Consider the following 18466-nt stretch of genomic DNA (forward strand, 5'->3'; position numbering starts at 1 on the left):
ATTACACATAATAATCATTAACTACATGCATGCTCAGAATATATTTGCTTCTGACCTGCAGGGCTGCCTTGGCTTCTTCCAGTGCAGGTCTTGCAGCTTCAAGCTTCTCTTCTGCTGCTGCTTTATCAATGGCAATGTCATCCACAATAGCCTGAGCCTTGTCTTTTACTGTTTGCACCTGCATTTTAACTTTTTCTGCAGCATGGGCTTTCATAGTCACTTCCAATAAAACTTCATCAGCTTTTTTTGAAGCTATAGCCAAATCTTTCTCCTTCATAACCAACTCTTTGGAGAGCTGATTTACAGAAACCTCAGCTTCCATCAGTTTTGCAAGACCTGTGGTGGACAAATTCCATTTTAGCAACAGGAAGACCTATGAGAAAGTAACCTTAGTGAAGCAATGTGGATATTTAAAATAAATAACTCAGATTCATATTTAGGAACACCAGTGAGTAATCTCATTGATTTAACACCAAAATTCAGCAGGGGAATTTTTTTTTTTTAATGCATAAAAGCAGTCAGAATCTGTCACTTGATCACTTATTTATATTCTTATACATGAGAAGGAGACTAAACATTAAACACATGCTCAAAAACATTAGTATGGCAAATGACACTCTTAAGAATTGTGTGTGAAATCTCTGAAATCTGTGAGAACATGAAAAGTACCAGGCTGTACTCTGTACAAAACAAAGAGGAGGAACCTGGCAATGAAAGTGAAGACACAAGGAGAGTAGGCTGAGCTTCTAAATTCAACATTACATGAAGATACAGATGAGATGAGGGTAAAAACCTACAGATTCTTGAGCAATACAATGCTCCAATAATTTGAACAAATTATGAGAAAATCTCTTAAGTATAAACATCCTCATATATAAATGCATGTCTCTAAATGTAAATGCATCATATATATTTTCTAGCTCAAAAAACCCCACCTTTGTTCTTCCAGACAGCCAGCCACTTTTTACCTTTGGACTTATGTGTACATAGGGCAGGTCTGCAATTTAAGTTCACATTCACTTCCAAATAGCATTCAGTTTAGGAGACTCTTTAAGGGTTTACCATGTCTGACCTTGTGCAGAGCAATGTTTTTAAAATTATACCTTTGGAATATACCTGTTTCTTTAAAAAATTCTTCAGAGGGACTGAATATGAGCACTTAATTACCTTTTCTCAGATTTACTCATGGCATGCTTACATGTGAAAAGTAGGATCTCATTAGTTCCTCAGCATACATACAAGTCAAAGCAGGAGTTTCAAGTATTTTAACTGCTAACTAATACTATTTCCAAAACTCCTCTTGAATCTGCACATTCATAAAGTTCATGGAAACAAAACCTCTGCATGTTTTGCAATCACACACAATGCAGCTGAAAATATATGAGTCTGCTTCCAAATGAACATGAGCTCACAATCTAAATCCATGCTTTTACATCGGATTCTTCTCACCCTTTAAAAATTAAAAAAAAAGAAAGAAACAAAAATCAAGAAGCTTTTACAGTACCTGTTCTCATGCGTTCAGACAAACTTCCAAGACTATCAATCTTCTCTTTGTAAATAGTTTTGTAGCCTCCAATGAAGGACAAGTAAGATTTTGGTGTGACAAAAGTTCGTCTCCTATATCGTTCAAAGTATTCAACACATTTTTCAGCTACAATATCTTGAATTGTTCCCATGGTGCTAACAACATTCTGTTTCACTTCATCTGTGCATTCAAGATGGTAAGAAGCTAAAAAATGCTGTGCAACTGCTACAAGAGCATCTTTAGGCCAATGCTGGAACCAGTCTATGGTACAGCCTGAAATAAGACCTGGAAATTTGAGTGCACGAGTTCTGAATTTTTCCCCAACAGGAGAAAAACAAAGAACCACATGCAGGTTATTCCGAACTCGAGCAAGAAAGTAATTATAAAGATTTTCACCAGTGGGACTAAGCCTTGGGTACTCCTTCTTCATTGCTGGAATCAGGTCTTGTGTGATTTCACTTATTTCATCCCGTGCAAAAAGATTTGAGACTTCACCTGAAGCCAAAACATTATTTATGTACTCAAGAAAAGATTCATCTCTGACTTCATTGTCCGTGAATATAAAGACAACACCCTCTCCTTTTTGACCAGCAGTGCAGTACAACATTTTCAGATCATCCAAAAGGTTGTTGGTGGCATATGTTCTGGAATAGAAAAGGGTTAAGGAAAGAGAGAACAAGAATTACAGATCACCTTAGGAGATATGTATCATCTGGACCAGCTTCCTTAAGGCAAGAAAAAAAAATCTAGATAAGAAATCTAGATAAGAAATACCGTAGCTCCTGGTTACATTTTTTAGGTTTCTTTTTCAAAAACATTTTCCCAAAGTGAATGATCAGTAATATAAATCATGTGAAATGAGGTAAAGTTAACAAAATAATGTGCTGGGAAAAAGTATGGTGAGAGCAATACTATATCTAAGGCAATTATGATGCTGTTTTGTATCCCCATGGTTTGCAGATGTAAATTCTTTATTAGAAATATGTTAATACGGCTGGATTAAGTTGTCAAGTAGGTTATGATACCTGTAACCATTACCTAAATACAGCTGGATTATCTTCTGAAGATATTGAGAGCAGGTTAAAGGAAATCATTAAGAGACAAAAGAGAATTAAACTGAGGGATTTATTGTGTATATGGTTTAACTAAAATCAAGCCACAGAAATTATGTTTGAACATTTTCACTTGGGTTGATCAGCTCTTCCACAAATCGAGACCATGACTGGTTCTGTTGTTATGTGTCTTATAGGTGGTGCAGTAAGTAAGATTCAGGTAAGTCCACACAAATTCAACTACACATTTCAGATTGTGCAATATAAAATGATATAAAGTAAGGTTAATAAAATGGCAGATTTTGTCCCAAGCCAACTAAAGCTGAAATTACTAACCTCTTTTATTTGTAATCAGTCTCTTATTTCCAAGAATCTCTTCAAAGTCATAAGTAATTTATGCAATACAAACATGACCCATTCTTCACATATTAGATGTAGCACACAGGAAGTGTCCCAATTCTCTTTCAGCTCCATCTTATTTATGCTCTATAAATACCCCTAAAGCAAGCACTGCAGAGCTTGGAAAACAATCCAGCTCTTCAGTTTGTATGTGTCAGCTACAGTTATTACAGTGATTTGCGTTATTCTGATAGGAACATAAGAATTTCTCTACTGAGTCAGAATAGCAGTGTATCTGATCTAATAACCTAACACCAGTTATGGGAAGTGATACTTAGAGACAAAACATGACCCAGCATCAACTCTTCACTGCTAATTTCATTCTTCCTCCCTCCATATTCATTGCCACTATTAATATTTGTTTTACTAATCTTGGAAATCTAGGGATTCTGTTCTATCACTTTGGGTTTTTTCTTTCCTTTTTTTGTTCTCAGTGTTCCTTTCTTCTGCTTCTGGGACACAGGAAGAGATTGTGATATGTCTTTCTTTATCTTTCCTTTTATCAGAAGTCTCATAGCATTATTCATAGACCTGATATGTCTCTCTAAATATTCCTCAGCATTTTAAATAGTTTGCAAAGGAGAATATACTCTGCTGATCTTTATTGCTTAGCTCTGTAAACCCCATGTCAAAAGATACAAAGAAGGAAGGCAGTAGCTACTCCCTTTCACTTCAAAATTCTATAAATTACAGAATTCCAGCACTACAAAATATTAAGACATTAACAGAAATTGTCATAATGCAGTTTGGCTATATAAGACCAAAAATGTAGTTTATAATGAGGGATAAAATGTTTGAGAGGTTTGCATTTCTTTAAGCTGATTGTGAGGAGTTCATTTCTATGGTAAATTAAGGAGTATATGTCCATGTACACTGCATTGTGTTACCTTGTTAAAGTAATCTGAAAGCTCTCGTATCCAGCAATGTATGATGATAGTTTTGTCAGACTCTGCTTTCCAGATCCACCTACACCCACCAACAATGCATTTCCTTGTGGAGTACGAATAATCCGTGATATTTTAATCAAATGGATGATTGCATCCTGTGTATTGAGAGAAAAGGGGATGAAGAGATGCAAAAATGATGCATTGTATAATCAACTAGAAGCATGTCTTCAAGCAACTGCTTCCCAACAGCTAGACGGCTTCTCAGGAACCTATGCCAAAGAGTCAGTTCTGTACTTCTCAAAATCAACAGGAGATTTCCCCCTGACTTCAATGGGCAGTAGGGCTAGCCCAAGAGAAATGTTCTTATATCAAGCTTGTATGAAGCAATGTCATATGCACAGTTTGTCATCAGCAGAGCTGAGGGCATGCCCCTCAGGGGACAGAAGGAAAAACAGAAAGGACTCCTCCAGCGTTTTAGCTGACCTATTTACAAGCTTTCTAAATAGACTGACAAAATTAAAATACAAGTGCACTATAGGCATTTCTTTTTCAACTGCTCTAGTTATTCTATCAAGCCACCCAAACTAAATTTGAAGAAAGCATTGTGCATCAAGACCTTTGACAAGGACATGACTTTCAGGAAAGCAAGATGACATTCACAGTCATTCACATGCACTGTATAAACAACCTAGTTGTTCTGAGCCATCTCCAAAATAATGTGATAGAAACATACAAGACTAAGTGCACTAAGTGCAAAAGACCTGCACTTTCTGTATTAATACAATTACAAGCATTAGTACCTTGAAAAATACTAAATCCATCTTTGATCCTCTGACAGTTTCATTGTACTGTTGCATGAACATCTGTAATCTTTCAGCCAAGTAATCCAAAGATGGGATAGGCTCATAAATTTTAGGAGCCTTCAACTCCGCATCATCAGGCTCATCTCCAGCAGTCTCCGGGACATCACGCAAGAAATCCACAAAGTATAATTCCATGCATTTATCTCCAAACATATCTTGACCATGTTCCTCAGAAATAATCTAAAACAATATTGCTTTAGTAATGAAATATGTCACTGGCCTCTTTCTGTGGCAAATACTAAAATACTATTTGCTTACCTTCCTCATCATATCTTCAAACCAGTCTTTATCACTTTGGCTGATGAACCTGTCTGCAATAGCACGTCTGCACTCATGCTGGAATAAGGCTACCAAAACACTGATGCTCTGGCAGACATCAGAAGTAACTGTAAGTATTCCTTGCCAAATACGACTGAGGTCTCGTAAATTGAAGATGTAATGAAATTTTGCTGGAGTTGGCAACATCTACAAAATAATGTCATAAGCTAATAAGCTATACTCAAATAACTGCTAAATGGAAATATTTTCTACTTATTATTAAGTGAAAGTGAATGTAGATATTTTCACAAACTTCAGTCTTGTGTTAAAGCAGAAATACATGCTTGGTGTTAAGAAGCAACCATAAAATGAAGAAACAACAGTAGCAATGACCAGCTCTTTAATTTCACATTGATTTCATCTGAGTTTTTTTCAATGTTTCGAGTCCCAGGAACATGCATTGAAGGGTAGCCAAGACAGGTAAGTTAGTGATGGCACTGAAGACCACAGTAAAAATGTCAATATTGCCTATTCTGTGGTGTTGCTCCTGCCCTTTCTTCCAGATCATGTCTGCTATTCTCTTTTGTCCTTTCCAAGAACATCTGAGGAAATGTTCATGAGGGGAAGGGAAGGGAAGGGAAGGGAAGGGAAGGGAAGGGAAGGGAAGGGAAGGGAAGGGAAGGGAAGGGAAGGGAAGGGAAGGGAAGGGAAGGGAAGGGAAGGGAAGGGAAGGGAAGGGAAGGGAAGGGAAGGGAAGGGAAGGGAAGGGAAGGGAAGGGAAGGGAAGGGAAGGGAAGGGAAGGGAAGGGAAGGGAAGGGAAGGGAAGGGAAGGGAAGGGAAGGGAAGGGAAGGGAAGGGAAAAATTACTGTTTGAGAAAACAGTATTTGGGAAAATATTTGCAACCTAGCAAAAGCTACATTTGCTCTAGGAAAGGAAGTTAATTAGTAGTAATAAGCACCAGTTCTGTTGAATATATTGGTCAATAGTGATGAGTCAATAGTTTCACTAGAATTTCCTCTATTTCTCTGTGTATAAACCAAGTATACATCTACAGTGAGTTGTTTGTGAAATTCTGACCAACCTTTTCCGGACAGGAATTTAACAAATCCCTATCTTTCCACCACTCTCCTTCACTTTTCTCAGAAGAAGAACAAATTTGACACATTTTTCTATGCTGTAGTTTTGTTCTTTTCAAATTTCATTCTATACCTAATATTTTTTGTCTCTCTCAAAGCAAAATTTGCCCAGAAATTGCAGTCAAATGTTTTTAACAGTCTGTTTGAAATGGAAAAGGTTAATATTTATAAATTACTAAATATCAGATTTTATTTGTTTCTAACTGATACCCTCTCTGCCAAATTTGACTTTTTTCCTAAAATTCAGATCTTCAAGGCTTCTCACAATCCAAAACAGCTTTTATGGAAGATTCCTATCTAATTTTTGATTTCTGGTTCCTTGCGGTCTCAACATTTTCTCAGCTGGAAGATCTCTCAATCTTCCTATCAGATATGCTTACCATATTATATGTATATAATGTGATGCTTATATCAGCTACAGAAAACACTGCATGTCATTAGGATTTTCATCAGTAACTTGGTGCTGAGAGCATCTAGTTCAGAACAGAGGCATCAGCCAGCAGTTACAGCCACATTTCACAGCTTCACAATATGAACTATGAACACACGTGACAGTACAAAAGGTACAGTACAAAAGATGTTTCAAGGGCTTAATAGACGTAATTTTACCTTTGCTTTTGTCATTTGCCAAACCTTTCGACTTGTAGATACTAATGCTGAAGCCAGTTTACATACTTCTGTGGGGAAATGTCGTTGTTCACAGAAATAGCCTTCAGCTATTGTTTGAAATATCTTATCAATAGAGGAAGCAGAAGGCAGTGTGCAGTTGAAGATGGTGAACTGGCGTTTCAGGCGCTGGGGGATGTCGTTCCGACCCCCCCCAGGGTGAATCATAGCAGCTACAAACTGGATGTCAACCACATTCATGAATTCCCCTGGCTTCTCTAAACTGTAGAAACCTTTCTGTTCCATCAGCTGTCTTACAATCTCATTGGTGATCTAAATATAGCCGGAAACAAAAAAAAAAAGAATGGAGGAGTTAAGTGTTTTAGGATTGTCAACATGTAATGTGGCAAACAAGCACTCAGATGCATTGGCTGCATGTAAGTTTCATGTGCTAAATAGTTGTGGACATGAAGTCAGACATTCAACTGAATTTGGATAATTTCAACTTCTGAAGACAGAACTTTCAATTTTCAATCCAGACTATATCTTCAGATTGACACAGGTGCTTAGACAGTGACAAAGTACAGTTAATTTAGCACAATGTGTAGTCACACGTCCACTTGCACAGAGGCATTGAGTACAGAGCTGTACTGGAAGCAGGGAAATTGCTTCTTCTCAGCAGACTTTTTTTTTTTTAATTTAAGTCATATTTTCAAAGTATAGGTCTATAAGTATTCTTTCATCAATACCTCAAGACAGCTTGCTAGTCTTTAATGTTAACTGTGATCATAGAATTGTTTAGGTTGGAAAGGATCTTTTTATTATTAAGTCCAACCATTAAACTGGTACTGCCAAATCCACCACTAAGCCATGCCCCCAGGTGCCACATCTACATCTCTCTTAAATACCTCCACCACCTCCTCCAGTGGTGGTGACTCCACCACTTCCCTGGGCAATCTGTTCAAGGGCTCAACAACCATTTTGGTGAAGAAATTTTCCCCTAATGTCCCATCTAAACCTCCCCTGGTACAACTCAAAGCCATTTCCCCCTGTACTGTCAGCATTGACCTCACTACAATCTCCTTTCAGGTAGTGCAGAGACCTATAAGATCTCCTCTGAGCTTTCTTTACTCAAGGCTCAACAACCCCAGTTTCTTCATAAGTCTTGTTCTTTTAGACTCACCACCAGCTTAGATTTCACATAATAGCAACTGCAATTTAAAGTCAAGAGCAGATCAAAGAAAATACTCTGAGTGTTTCTTGGATTTGCATGCTTCCTTTCCCAGACTGGTTCTCAGGACTGGTACTTTTGAAATCCTAGTATCTTTGTATGCAACCAAAACAAAAGGCTTAAGTACTACAGTGATTGCACCAAGTGGCTTGACACTGTCTTTGATCTTTTGGGACTGACAACTTATTAGTCATGTCAAAAACTGGCTTGGGGAAATTGGTTTAATAAACATATTTGTTCTAATCCATATTATGATACCTTTTTTCTAACCTATCTCATTTTTTCAGCAACAATGGTAAGACCACCAAATGTTAATATTTTCCTTTTACCTGATCACCCCATTCATTAATCAGAGGCATGTTGATGTCATCAATAAAGACAGTCATCTTCTTCCCTGCTGGAGGACCATATGTAGCGCCCATTCTTTTGCCTATGTACCTTTCTATGCTCCTTTGGAACATATGTGGCAGAGTTGCAGAGGAAAAGTTTAGGCATTTGGTCACATGAACATCCGGATCATACTTGCTTGTGTAATTCTGCAAGATAAACCACTTTTAAAAGCACATCAGTAACTCCAGGTGAATTAAAACAAAAGGAGACACAGACGCTCAGCAGCCCTGCAAAAAACTCAGTCCTGCTATTAACTTCAAAGTCTAGAAACACAGTTTATTTAAGATAGATACATCATCTGCAACTTGAAATATAAACAAATTGTCAGTTAGTGTTTTGCATAAAATTTTTAAGTATTAAAATTTATAAGCTCTTAATAGACTTCAGTATTACAACAAGTATGCCAACTCGAGATGCAAATAAAGTTTGCATTAGCAATTGTCAGGGTTTTTCTAAATTTAAGCTGTTAGTGATGATCTATTACAGCAGACTGCAAGAAACAAGAGAAAAACCAAATCCATTTTCATGTGTACACTACAAAACCAAAACTCTTAAAACAAAAGCAGTGTAAAGGAATGACAGTGTAAAATTAAACCCAGCTACATCACATTTACTGATAGATATCTTCTCTTAATAAAGAAAGTAATCCTTCAATTTTATGAATATGTACAATTTCCGCAGCTGGTGAGGATGCCCCAAAGCAACAAAGTTCCACTTTTCATGTTTAGTGAGGTTTTATAATAAAAATATATAACACTAGAGTCACACCTAGGGATAATGGGATATATATATATATATATATATATATATATATATATATATGGAGAGAGAGAGAGAGAGAGAGAGAGATTGAGCATAGGATATATTTTGCTCAGGAGAAGTCCTGGAGCTTAGAAATACCACTAAAAATTCAATAATTTCCAACATAATTTCTTTTTTAAGATTTGATTCTTCAGCAAGTAAATTCTTATCTGTATAAGAGGGTTGACTAGAAATGTTCCCATTTTGGTACCTCAGAAACATAAATCTATATCCTTGCTGATGAAGTGCTCTAAGAACTCCAGTGAGACATACACTCTGTGTGACAACAGAAAGGAAGATACAGCTAGATCCCCTCAAAATATTTTGATGAATGTTGTTCATTTTGTTGATACAGTGATAGCAGTTTAAGAAAAGGTGCCCTCCAGAAAGAGGTTTTTTTTCAGACCTCACATAAATGACAATCCACACATGCAATGTAGATGCAACAGTCCTGTCTTTGGTGTGTACTCTTCACAGCTGAAGGGTTGGTTCAGGTCAGTGCTCAGACCTCTCCTCAGGACTCCAATTGTAATGTGTGAATTAATAGTACAGAGAATAAAGTTCTTAAATTAACATTCCATTTTAAGTTCTGATTCATACTAATGCTTTACTCAACACTAAAGATTATTCAGATTAATTCAGATTACTACCTGAAGTGTTCTATATTAAGACTCTTTTTGCTTTTTCATTCAATCAACTGTTTATATCTGGAAATTTCCACAAGTTGTAGTAAAACAAAATTCTACAGAAGATGAAAGCAGACAGGGAACGGTTGTGAAGGTAGTTAACACTCACTCCTAACCTTACATGAGATCAAATATCTGCTACTCTGCTCTGTAGCATAGAGTCAGTGTAAGCAACTCCCAAGAATCAGTTCCAATTATTTTTAGGGACAGGAATGGCAGCTGAAGGCTGGAGGTTGCCAGTATCTGGACAAAATCCAGTATGCAGAATATCAAGACCACCACCCAGACCCCACCTCTTCACTCTGCTAAAATAGTTCTCAGCTGGTGCCAGGAACAGAAGCTGACATTACACCGGCATGCCTGTTGGCATCGACAGCTATGCTGAAAAAATAGCATTAATGGCTGCTGGCACAGGTACAACTCGCTCTCTGTCAGGGCTCAGAGAGCACATGGCCGGGGCACACAAAATGGCTCCAGATTTTAAGAAAGCCAAAGGTCGATTTAGGCCAGTGGTTTTCAGCTATTTTCCATTTCAAGACCTCTGCAAATCCTCCAGTGGAGGTACAGATGCCTGTATAACCAATTCAGCTGTCCCAACAGTAGATCAGTTTTATTTAGCTACCTCTCATTGATCAAAGAATCCACACATTCCCCTGAAAAACGCAGAAACCATACTGAAAAACATTGTGCTTCCATTTTTTTAAATAAGGGGTGCCAAGTTTGGTATGACACCCGCGTTTGTTCAGCCTTTTGATTATTGACTGTTCTGTATTAAATTATTACATTTTATGTGTCATATGATTAATCTGCACCATTTTATAATACAGAAACCATGTATTTGTTAATAGCAATCCTATTATTTCCTTCTAGAGAAAGCACATGTCCTTTTCAGTGAAGAAATTATTAGAGCAGATAATAAACAGTAAATTTACCCTCTCAAAACCACTCGTACTAAAGAAGGAAGTTCCTTTTATCTCTTCTGTTTGGCTTTTGAAGAAAGGCTGTGCAACAAGGGTGTACAAAAGATCAGTTCACACATGGCACCACCGACAAAGCACAGGAAAATAAAAAATCCTCCAAGAATCAACATTTTCTTAGCAAAATCTTCCGTTAGACTACTTAAAAGAAAAGAAAGCATAGGAAAGAGGGTTTATCATCTGACCTTGTGACCACGGTTAGCAAAGTTTAAAAGAAACTTTTATACTAAAGTGTAGAGACTTGGGTTTTTTTGCTTGTAGTCCATGTGAGTACTGGCAAAATGCCTCAGCAAGAATGCTAGTATGTACCCTGAAGAAAAATCAAACTATCCTTAACTTCAGCTTGACATTTGTGCCAATATCAACTATTGCAATGTTATCATACTAACATATTACATATGTTTTTTTGTTCCACTTACCTTAATCATAACAGTTTTTGCTGTTCCTTGTTCCCCAATTAGCAAAACAGCTTTTCCTTGCCTCATGATGGTGTCCATTAGAAAGTCTGTTCGGACACTGTCTATGTTTGGAACTAGAATGGAAGTATATTCTGGTACTGAATCTTTAGGATAAATATATTGAGGGACCTGCATAAAAAAGACATGCAAAAAGTTTGAGAATTCATACCTGTCCACACAATCACTTTGCATCAGAACACAAAATCAAATGTAGTTTGTAAAATTTACATCAGCAAAACTTTTCTTCCTGAAAGCCAAGTATCCTTTCGTAATCAATCAGTATCTTGTCATGCTTTTCTAAAAGGGTGTTAGACTAACAGGATATTTTCATTCCTCCAGTGCCTGATAAAAGCTTTTCTTTGCTGGAATTTCATAAAGAGTAGGGTGATAGACAGTGTACAGAGTTAGGATCACTTCCACTTCACTTCCAAAGCTATTTCGAATGCTCGTTTCTGTTCTTTGCTGAAGATATTTATGGGGAAAAGAAAAATATCATTCAAAAAAAGAAGCTCTTGAGAATTTGGTAGGGTTAATCTTCCTAACCAAATTATGTAAGGTTGGAGATAAAATGTCTCTTACCAAATACATCTTGTGTATCCATTAAGAAAGCTTAGTGTGTTGCAGCATACGAACCTTCTTTGACCAGTGCTCCCACTGTCCACAGGCGTTGATAACAAATTCAAACATGGTTTCCTCTCCATTCACAGCTGGAAGCTCTTTCACTGCAGAGTTCTTCCGTAGGAACAGCTCCATTTTCAGCTTGTCATCTGGCTCCAGGAGGGCTCCAGCTGACCACATCACAGCAAAAACAAACAAGCGAGCAATATGTTCCTCACTGAGCTGCTTCTCATCTCGGCCAGAGAGCAAACCCTGCAAAGTGGATGCAATATAGAACTACTGCCCTCCTAGAACAAATCACACAATCAAAGAGAAAAACAGATGCCATATCTACCTGCAGGAGGTCAATAGCTTGCTTGATGTACATACATTCTAAAATTGACATTTTTGGTGTCACAGCAGAGAAAACAAAATCCATCACATCCTGGGAAGAAAAAAACATTATTTAAAGATTCTCTTTACCAGTTTCAATGGCATGATTTATTCTTAGATGAGATCAATTCCTTATTTTCAAATATATTCTAAATTTTATTTCCAAACAACAACTTTCCCCATTTCTGGGCTTATAAATATTCAGACTTTGACCATGATTTTTTTTCCCTAACAATAGCATATTAGAAAAATAACTTTGATGTACTAGAGTCAGCAGAGCTACTCGTATGAGCTGCACAGAGTAAATTCCTGAAGAGCAATTTGAAGAATGCTGTTCGGTTACTTCAGGGATCTGCCTGCCATTTGTGCTTTCCACTAGAGATTGTAATCTACCACTGATATTTTTTTAGTAGGAAGATAAAAGCACTGATGATACATATATACATATATATATATATATATACATATATATATAATGCACAAGCTTGACACAATAAATTTCTATCTGTCTGATCTGTTCTGACTGCACCATACTGTACCAGTCCCTCTTGAAACCAATAATCTCATTTTCCTGTAGAATCCCGGCAAGATCCAAAAAGAATTTTTGAATTTATTTTAATGGAAGTTGGACTTTCCTCAGGTTTCTTCATAGTGTTTGGCTACCATGTCTGTCTTTGCCAAGTGTTTTGCAACATCTTGAGCAAAGTTTCAAATTGATGTAAAGTCCTCTCTGAGATTTGCAGTGCAAAATTTAAAAATATCAATTGCCATCCAATAGTACAGAGTGATGTAAATTATAACCTACTTCCACCTTCATTCAACAGTCTGTAATATAATACTCTCCCTATGAGTTCTATTTGCCCTCTTAATCTTTGGAAATCAACACCGCCCACTCATTCTGGGAAGTGGAAGTATAACAGGGATACTATGGGAGACAGTAATTTTGGAGGAATTCCATTTATAGATGTCATGTCCTGTCAGGGAGAAAGGTAAGACAAAGAAAACATTCAGTCACCCAAAGATATAAACAATTTACTTAGATACTTTAAAAAAAATCACTGAGCTGTTTACCCACATGCTCACCAGCTTCGTTTCACTTCTCAGTTTAATTTTTGCACTGAAGTTCTCCAAGTGCCCTATGCTGATATTTATTGTCACAGAGAATAAATCAATATTTTTACTCAACCTCCCGAATTCCATCCCACTAGAATACCAGGTAACACACACACAACAAAAATATATAGTGTGATCAAAAACTCATTTAGGCACCTTAATCTAGAGTAGAGCTTATAGGTAAGTGGTCTAAGAAGACAATCTGAGTGTGGGCATACACAGAATTATGGAATAGGTAGGGTTGTAAGGAACCTTAGAGGTCATCTACTTCCTTCATCACACTATGGGCAGAGATGCCCCCCACTCTATCAGGTTGGTTTTTTTGTTAATTCTTGCTGACTAGCACAAGTGCCTCCACCTCTGTGTGCTGCCTTTTTGTGGCTTTCCCTCAAAAATGCCTGGTCTGTCCCCAGTGGTACATAGGATGCTCAGCTGAGTAACTGAGGGTGTTATGGGTGCCACAGGGGAGTGCCCACAAGCACTGTGCAAAATTCAAATCTAAGACTTTTAGAATTTGGAGCTAAATCTCACTGAGATTCAGCCTCTTCATCTGTAAAATAGACCAGATGTCTCATAGGGCACTGTAAATGGTTTAATAATTGATTTGAAACACACAGAATAAAGATATTTCATGCGTCAACGTATTCTGTACTATCAAGAGCCCAGTTTTCACCAGAACTAGTTTTATGGTACTTATGATTCCAATGAGATTTCTGTAGTTTATGAAGGGTTTTTTAATGTTTTCTTTTTCTTTGAGTTTATGGGGAAAAAAATCAGTTCCATATATGCTAGTATTTTATTACTACTACGATTTTTAAAACAATACATGGCTGAAAAAAGGATGCAGGATTAACACAGAAATTTGCATTAATTGTTTGGACAGGGAGACTGGAAAAATGAGTTGGGTCATGACAAATACACATAAATTTTTAAGAATTTGGATCAGCAATTTGCTAATCCTTACAAGGAGGCTGAAAAATGAAGTCAGATGTTAAAAATTCATATGATGAATGATATGAAATTCATATGAAAGAATGATCCTTTTGCACAAAGTACAATCACTATAGAACTCACTGAACTACAGAACACTCCTCAGGACAGGAAGTTGGTAACATATTCAAAGAGTTTAGACAAGCAAAAGAACAATTCAGTAATAGAAAGTTATTAATCCTTGTAATATTAATTTTAACATGAGCATTTAAATATTAAAGGTAAGAAATTCTTTGGATTATATATTCAGCTCTATGCTGCAGGCACAGTAGCAGCCTTTACACAAATTGAATTAGTGTGAGATTTATTGTGGAGGAAGAAAATTAGTCACATCTAAAAATGAAGTTGCTACTACATTTTTTTTTTGTTTAAACAATACCTGGACATCCTGAAACTTATGTTATTCACATAATATCCATCACTGGTTTGAGCTTCACACTTTGCAGATAATCTCAGTAACACCACTCGGGTAACTATTTTAATTATTTCAGTTCTTTGAAACTGTCTCAGATAATTATTTCCATCAGCTAAGCAATTCTGTTGCTTACAGGTAGCAGCATCATTCACAGAGCAGGAATTGGCAGTGCAGATTCTAAATTTAAGAGAGACTTTTTATAGGGATGGGAGTTTATTTGAAATTACTGCGAAGCAGGAAATGTTGCCAAGAAGAAAGAATTGGGAAAGGGAGGGAGACAGTCCAACCCCTCAATCACTGTTCTAAACAAAATCCTGTGGAAATAGAAAGGATTCTAAGATCATCTAAAATTGAAATAAGGTTGGGTTTAGGGGTCTGGTTTTGGTTTTGGACTTTTTTTCTTTTGTATTTTGATTTGTATTTTTTTAGTGCCTAAAAAATGGTGACTTACAGCGCCATTTATAATATACATTAAAAGAATAAATACATTCTTTCCACTGATTCACAACTATTATTCTCTGGTTTTTCCTCCTCCATTACTGCTACCTGCTGCACCTTTATTAAGAATTACTTTATCCAACATGAAGACTTTCAGTGACAAATACTATTTTGGTCGGCACAAATAACGAGTGTTTTGTAAGCAAATTGGAATTATTACAGCTTTTGTCTTATATCTATTTTAGTTGAGTTTAGATTAAATTCAGGAAGTCTCTATATGTCTACTTAAGACTGAGTCTCCTTGGTTACTACATTTCCATCTATACTCTAATTTTCATGTTCTTTGAAAAATCAGATCTTTTTAAGATGTTTATATCCATGTTTTTTGTAATACTAGCATTAAATCCACCAAGGTCTATATCTGGGATTTGACTACCACTGTTGATGAATCTTTTTTCAAAAATTTTCTTTTTGATTTTTATCCTTTTTTTTTTAATGTGGCAGAAAATAATAACTATAAAAAGAGCCATGTGAACACAAAAGTAGTGTTGCTCTCATCTGTAAAATCACTTTTATTGCCTCTATTATTTGAGAAGCAAAGACAGCACATTAAAAGTGAAAGAAAACTGCCAGCATGACAGCTTTCATTTACATTTTGATAGCTGTAAATGCTTCCTTCAGCAGTGAACTAACTTCATATTTCACTGCATTTTCATTTCTTAATCTAATAAAATACATATTTTTCTGGACTTTATTACTATTGCTTCAGGCTTGGGCATTTTAAGTGTTGTTGTTATGTTTTCAGAGCAAGTTGTTGCATAAAATATAAATAGAATTGTGGCAAAGAAGCAGTAAATTGACCCACATATACATTACTTTGGAAGCATATTTTAAAACTCATTATCAGAATTGTTTCTCTTGCTTCTGCAGTAAATACTATGTCATATCATTATGTTTTTGGGGGTAGAGCAAAATGAATAGCTTGTTAAACATTAGTTTTGAAGTAAATGTGCACTGAAATGAAAAGTAGAATGTTAGAAGACATTTGTTAACATTCAGGGCATTCTAATCCTATATGAATCATTGCTTTTACCATGATCTATAAAAAGCTTTCTGAAATGTCACTCAAAGTTCATTTAAAAATGCATTTTTAAAATGCAAGAGCAATGAAAAATATTACAGGGGAAACCCCTGTGAAATCCAACACCAATTACATGAGTAAACAAGCAGGAGCAAGCTGATGGAAAACCAAGGTATGTTGGAAGTTGCATTTTTTTTTACAGATATTGAGGAAATCAGAAGATAACAACACTTAAAGGTTGCAAAGACATAACTCTTTCTTTAAAATCATAAATAAATAAAAGCAAAAATAAATATTTCAATATGATGGAAGTATACTACTGAGATTATGCTTTTATACCCACTATTGAGTGCAACCATCCATGATATTGCTGGAACCTTTCTAATGATTCAGTAAGGTAAGGCCAAACAGAGGGGGAAAAACATTTAGGATTCTTGCTTTGGATCTACTGATTGAACACAATTTAGTCAAACAATGTATCAAAGTTATGCAGTTTCAAAAATTTCCATTGGAACAGAAACATGGATAATAAAATCAGATGAGACAACTATAGTCAGATCTTCAGAACTATAATCAGAGCTTCAGAGCAGCAGAGACCACAGAACTACCCTGGATTAATTTGAATTATATAATAAAAATAACTAATGGATCAAATGCATTTCTGTTGCACCTGAGTAAAACTAGCTCAATTTCTTTCTGAATTGACTTCTTTATATTTAAAACAAAATAAGACATTTACCCACTTCCTTTGTGTATCCTAACAATAACTAGAATTGCAGTATTAAAATTACAAGCAAAGAGAGTATCTGTTTTGCCAACATGCAATATAAAATAATCACAGGCTTAACAATTCATTGCCAACTATCATATGCAGACAAAACAAAACATTCAGATTATTCATCTGTTATAGCTTCAGTCATTTATTAATGATAATTTTCTCTCCTTTTTTAACCCTTCATCTTTAGTTTATTACATTAAAAAAAGGAAATGTAAATAATTGAAAGAGCACTTAGGAAGAAGTAATGCTTCATTTAAAAAAAAAAAGAATAAAAAATGCAATACTTTTCTGAAGTAGTAATTAAGTACCTGAAATACAGCATTAAAGCAATTCCATAGGACACTGGAGTATGTGACTGGTAGTGTCTGCAGCCAAGCCCTTAAAATAGGCTTCCAATCTAACACTGAAGAACTCATGAAGACCATTCCATTACGAGAAACTGTTGCAGGGGAAGCATTGTCAATGTTGTGAGGTTCAAAGATAATTTTGCAATTGGGGGACATTGGAATGCGATCTCCATTGGCCAATGTAAGGGTCTTATTATCATCCAGAACAGAGTTCAGATTTTCAATCCATATTGCATCAACAGGTCCATCCAAAACTATCCAGATGTGCTCACCCTTAAAAAAAAATTGAGAGACACACACATTCAACTTCACCTACATTGACCAAAAACATACATTTATGTAATATCAGAAAATATACTCTTAGATATAAATAATGTCAATTATGACATTTGGTGCTCAGCAAAAAAGCAATATAAAAATGCAATTTTTGTAATTTGCTCATTGATTTTAATTCTTTTTTTTTTTTGTTATCTTGTGTCACACTAAAAATTATATTAAGAAATAGCAACAAATATGAATTTGTGCTGTACTGAGCAAAAAGTTGTATCTTTCTTCTGCAAAAGCACATCAGCCAACCCTGCATCCATCAAGATGGACGAAAACATTTCCCATTAAATGCAGTCATAGACAGAGGCACTAAGTCAGTCTTTGTGGGATGTTGCCCAAGTATTTCATGTAAGGTGTCCCATTTTCCAAGCCAGAACTGGGTAGCTGTTCAGCAGGTGTGAGTGTAATTATGATTTTGGTAAACATGATCTGCAGGTTTGGTAAGAGAATTGGGAAATGCCTACATCAGTTTATTACCAAAGCTTTACATTCTCATAGAACTAGTGAAATAAAGTGGAAATTACTTAAAACCAGACAGGAGAAAACTGACTTTTCTGTCCTCACATCAAAACATGAATGTACCTTGTTTTTGTGTTTGGACTATTTACAGAAGGAAGCAAACCACTTAAAATCTTTTCTAAATTAATTTTGGAACCTCAAATGCTTGGGAATCCTAGTGCTATCTAGGATATATGTATAAATCTGACTCTTGAGCA

The 18466-nt window shown here is 36.0% G+C and overlaps 1 protein-coding gene across 1 annotated transcript in view; it reads right to left on the reverse strand.

Moving 5' to 3' along the window:
- LOC128805918 (dynein axonemal heavy chain 5-like) overlaps nt 1–18466 on the reverse strand; it is a 147201-nt gene that overhangs the window by 62058 nt on the left and 66677 nt on the right. Inside the window, exons 47-57 of the mRNA XM_053974941.1 lie at nt 17385–17696; nt 12224–12313; nt 11905–12141; nt 11233–11400; nt 8289–8495; nt 6732–7061; nt 4985–5191; nt 4664–4906; nt 3864–4018; nt 1505–2169; nt 56–336 (exon numbers count right to left, since the gene is read on the reverse strand). Of these exons, the coding sequence (XP_053830916.1) occupies nt 56–336; nt 1505–2169; nt 3864–4018; nt 4664–4906; nt 4985–5191; nt 6732–7061; nt 8289–8495; nt 11233–11400; nt 11905–12141; nt 12224–12313; nt 17385–17696 (2895 nt within the window). The remainder of the gene's footprint in view (nt 1–55; nt 337–1504; nt 2170–3863; nt 4019–4663; nt 4907–4984; nt 5192–6731; nt 7062–8288; nt 8496–11232; nt 11401–11904; nt 12142–12223; nt 12314–17384; nt 17697–18466) is intronic.

The sequence above is a fragment of the Vidua macroura genome, chromosome 1, assembly GCF_024509145.1.
Source record: "Vidua macroura isolate BioBank_ID:100142 chromosome 1, ASM2450914v1, whole genome shotgun sequence".
Taxonomy (NCBI): Eukaryota; Metazoa; Chordata; class Aves; order Passeriformes; family Viduidae; genus Vidua; species Vidua macroura.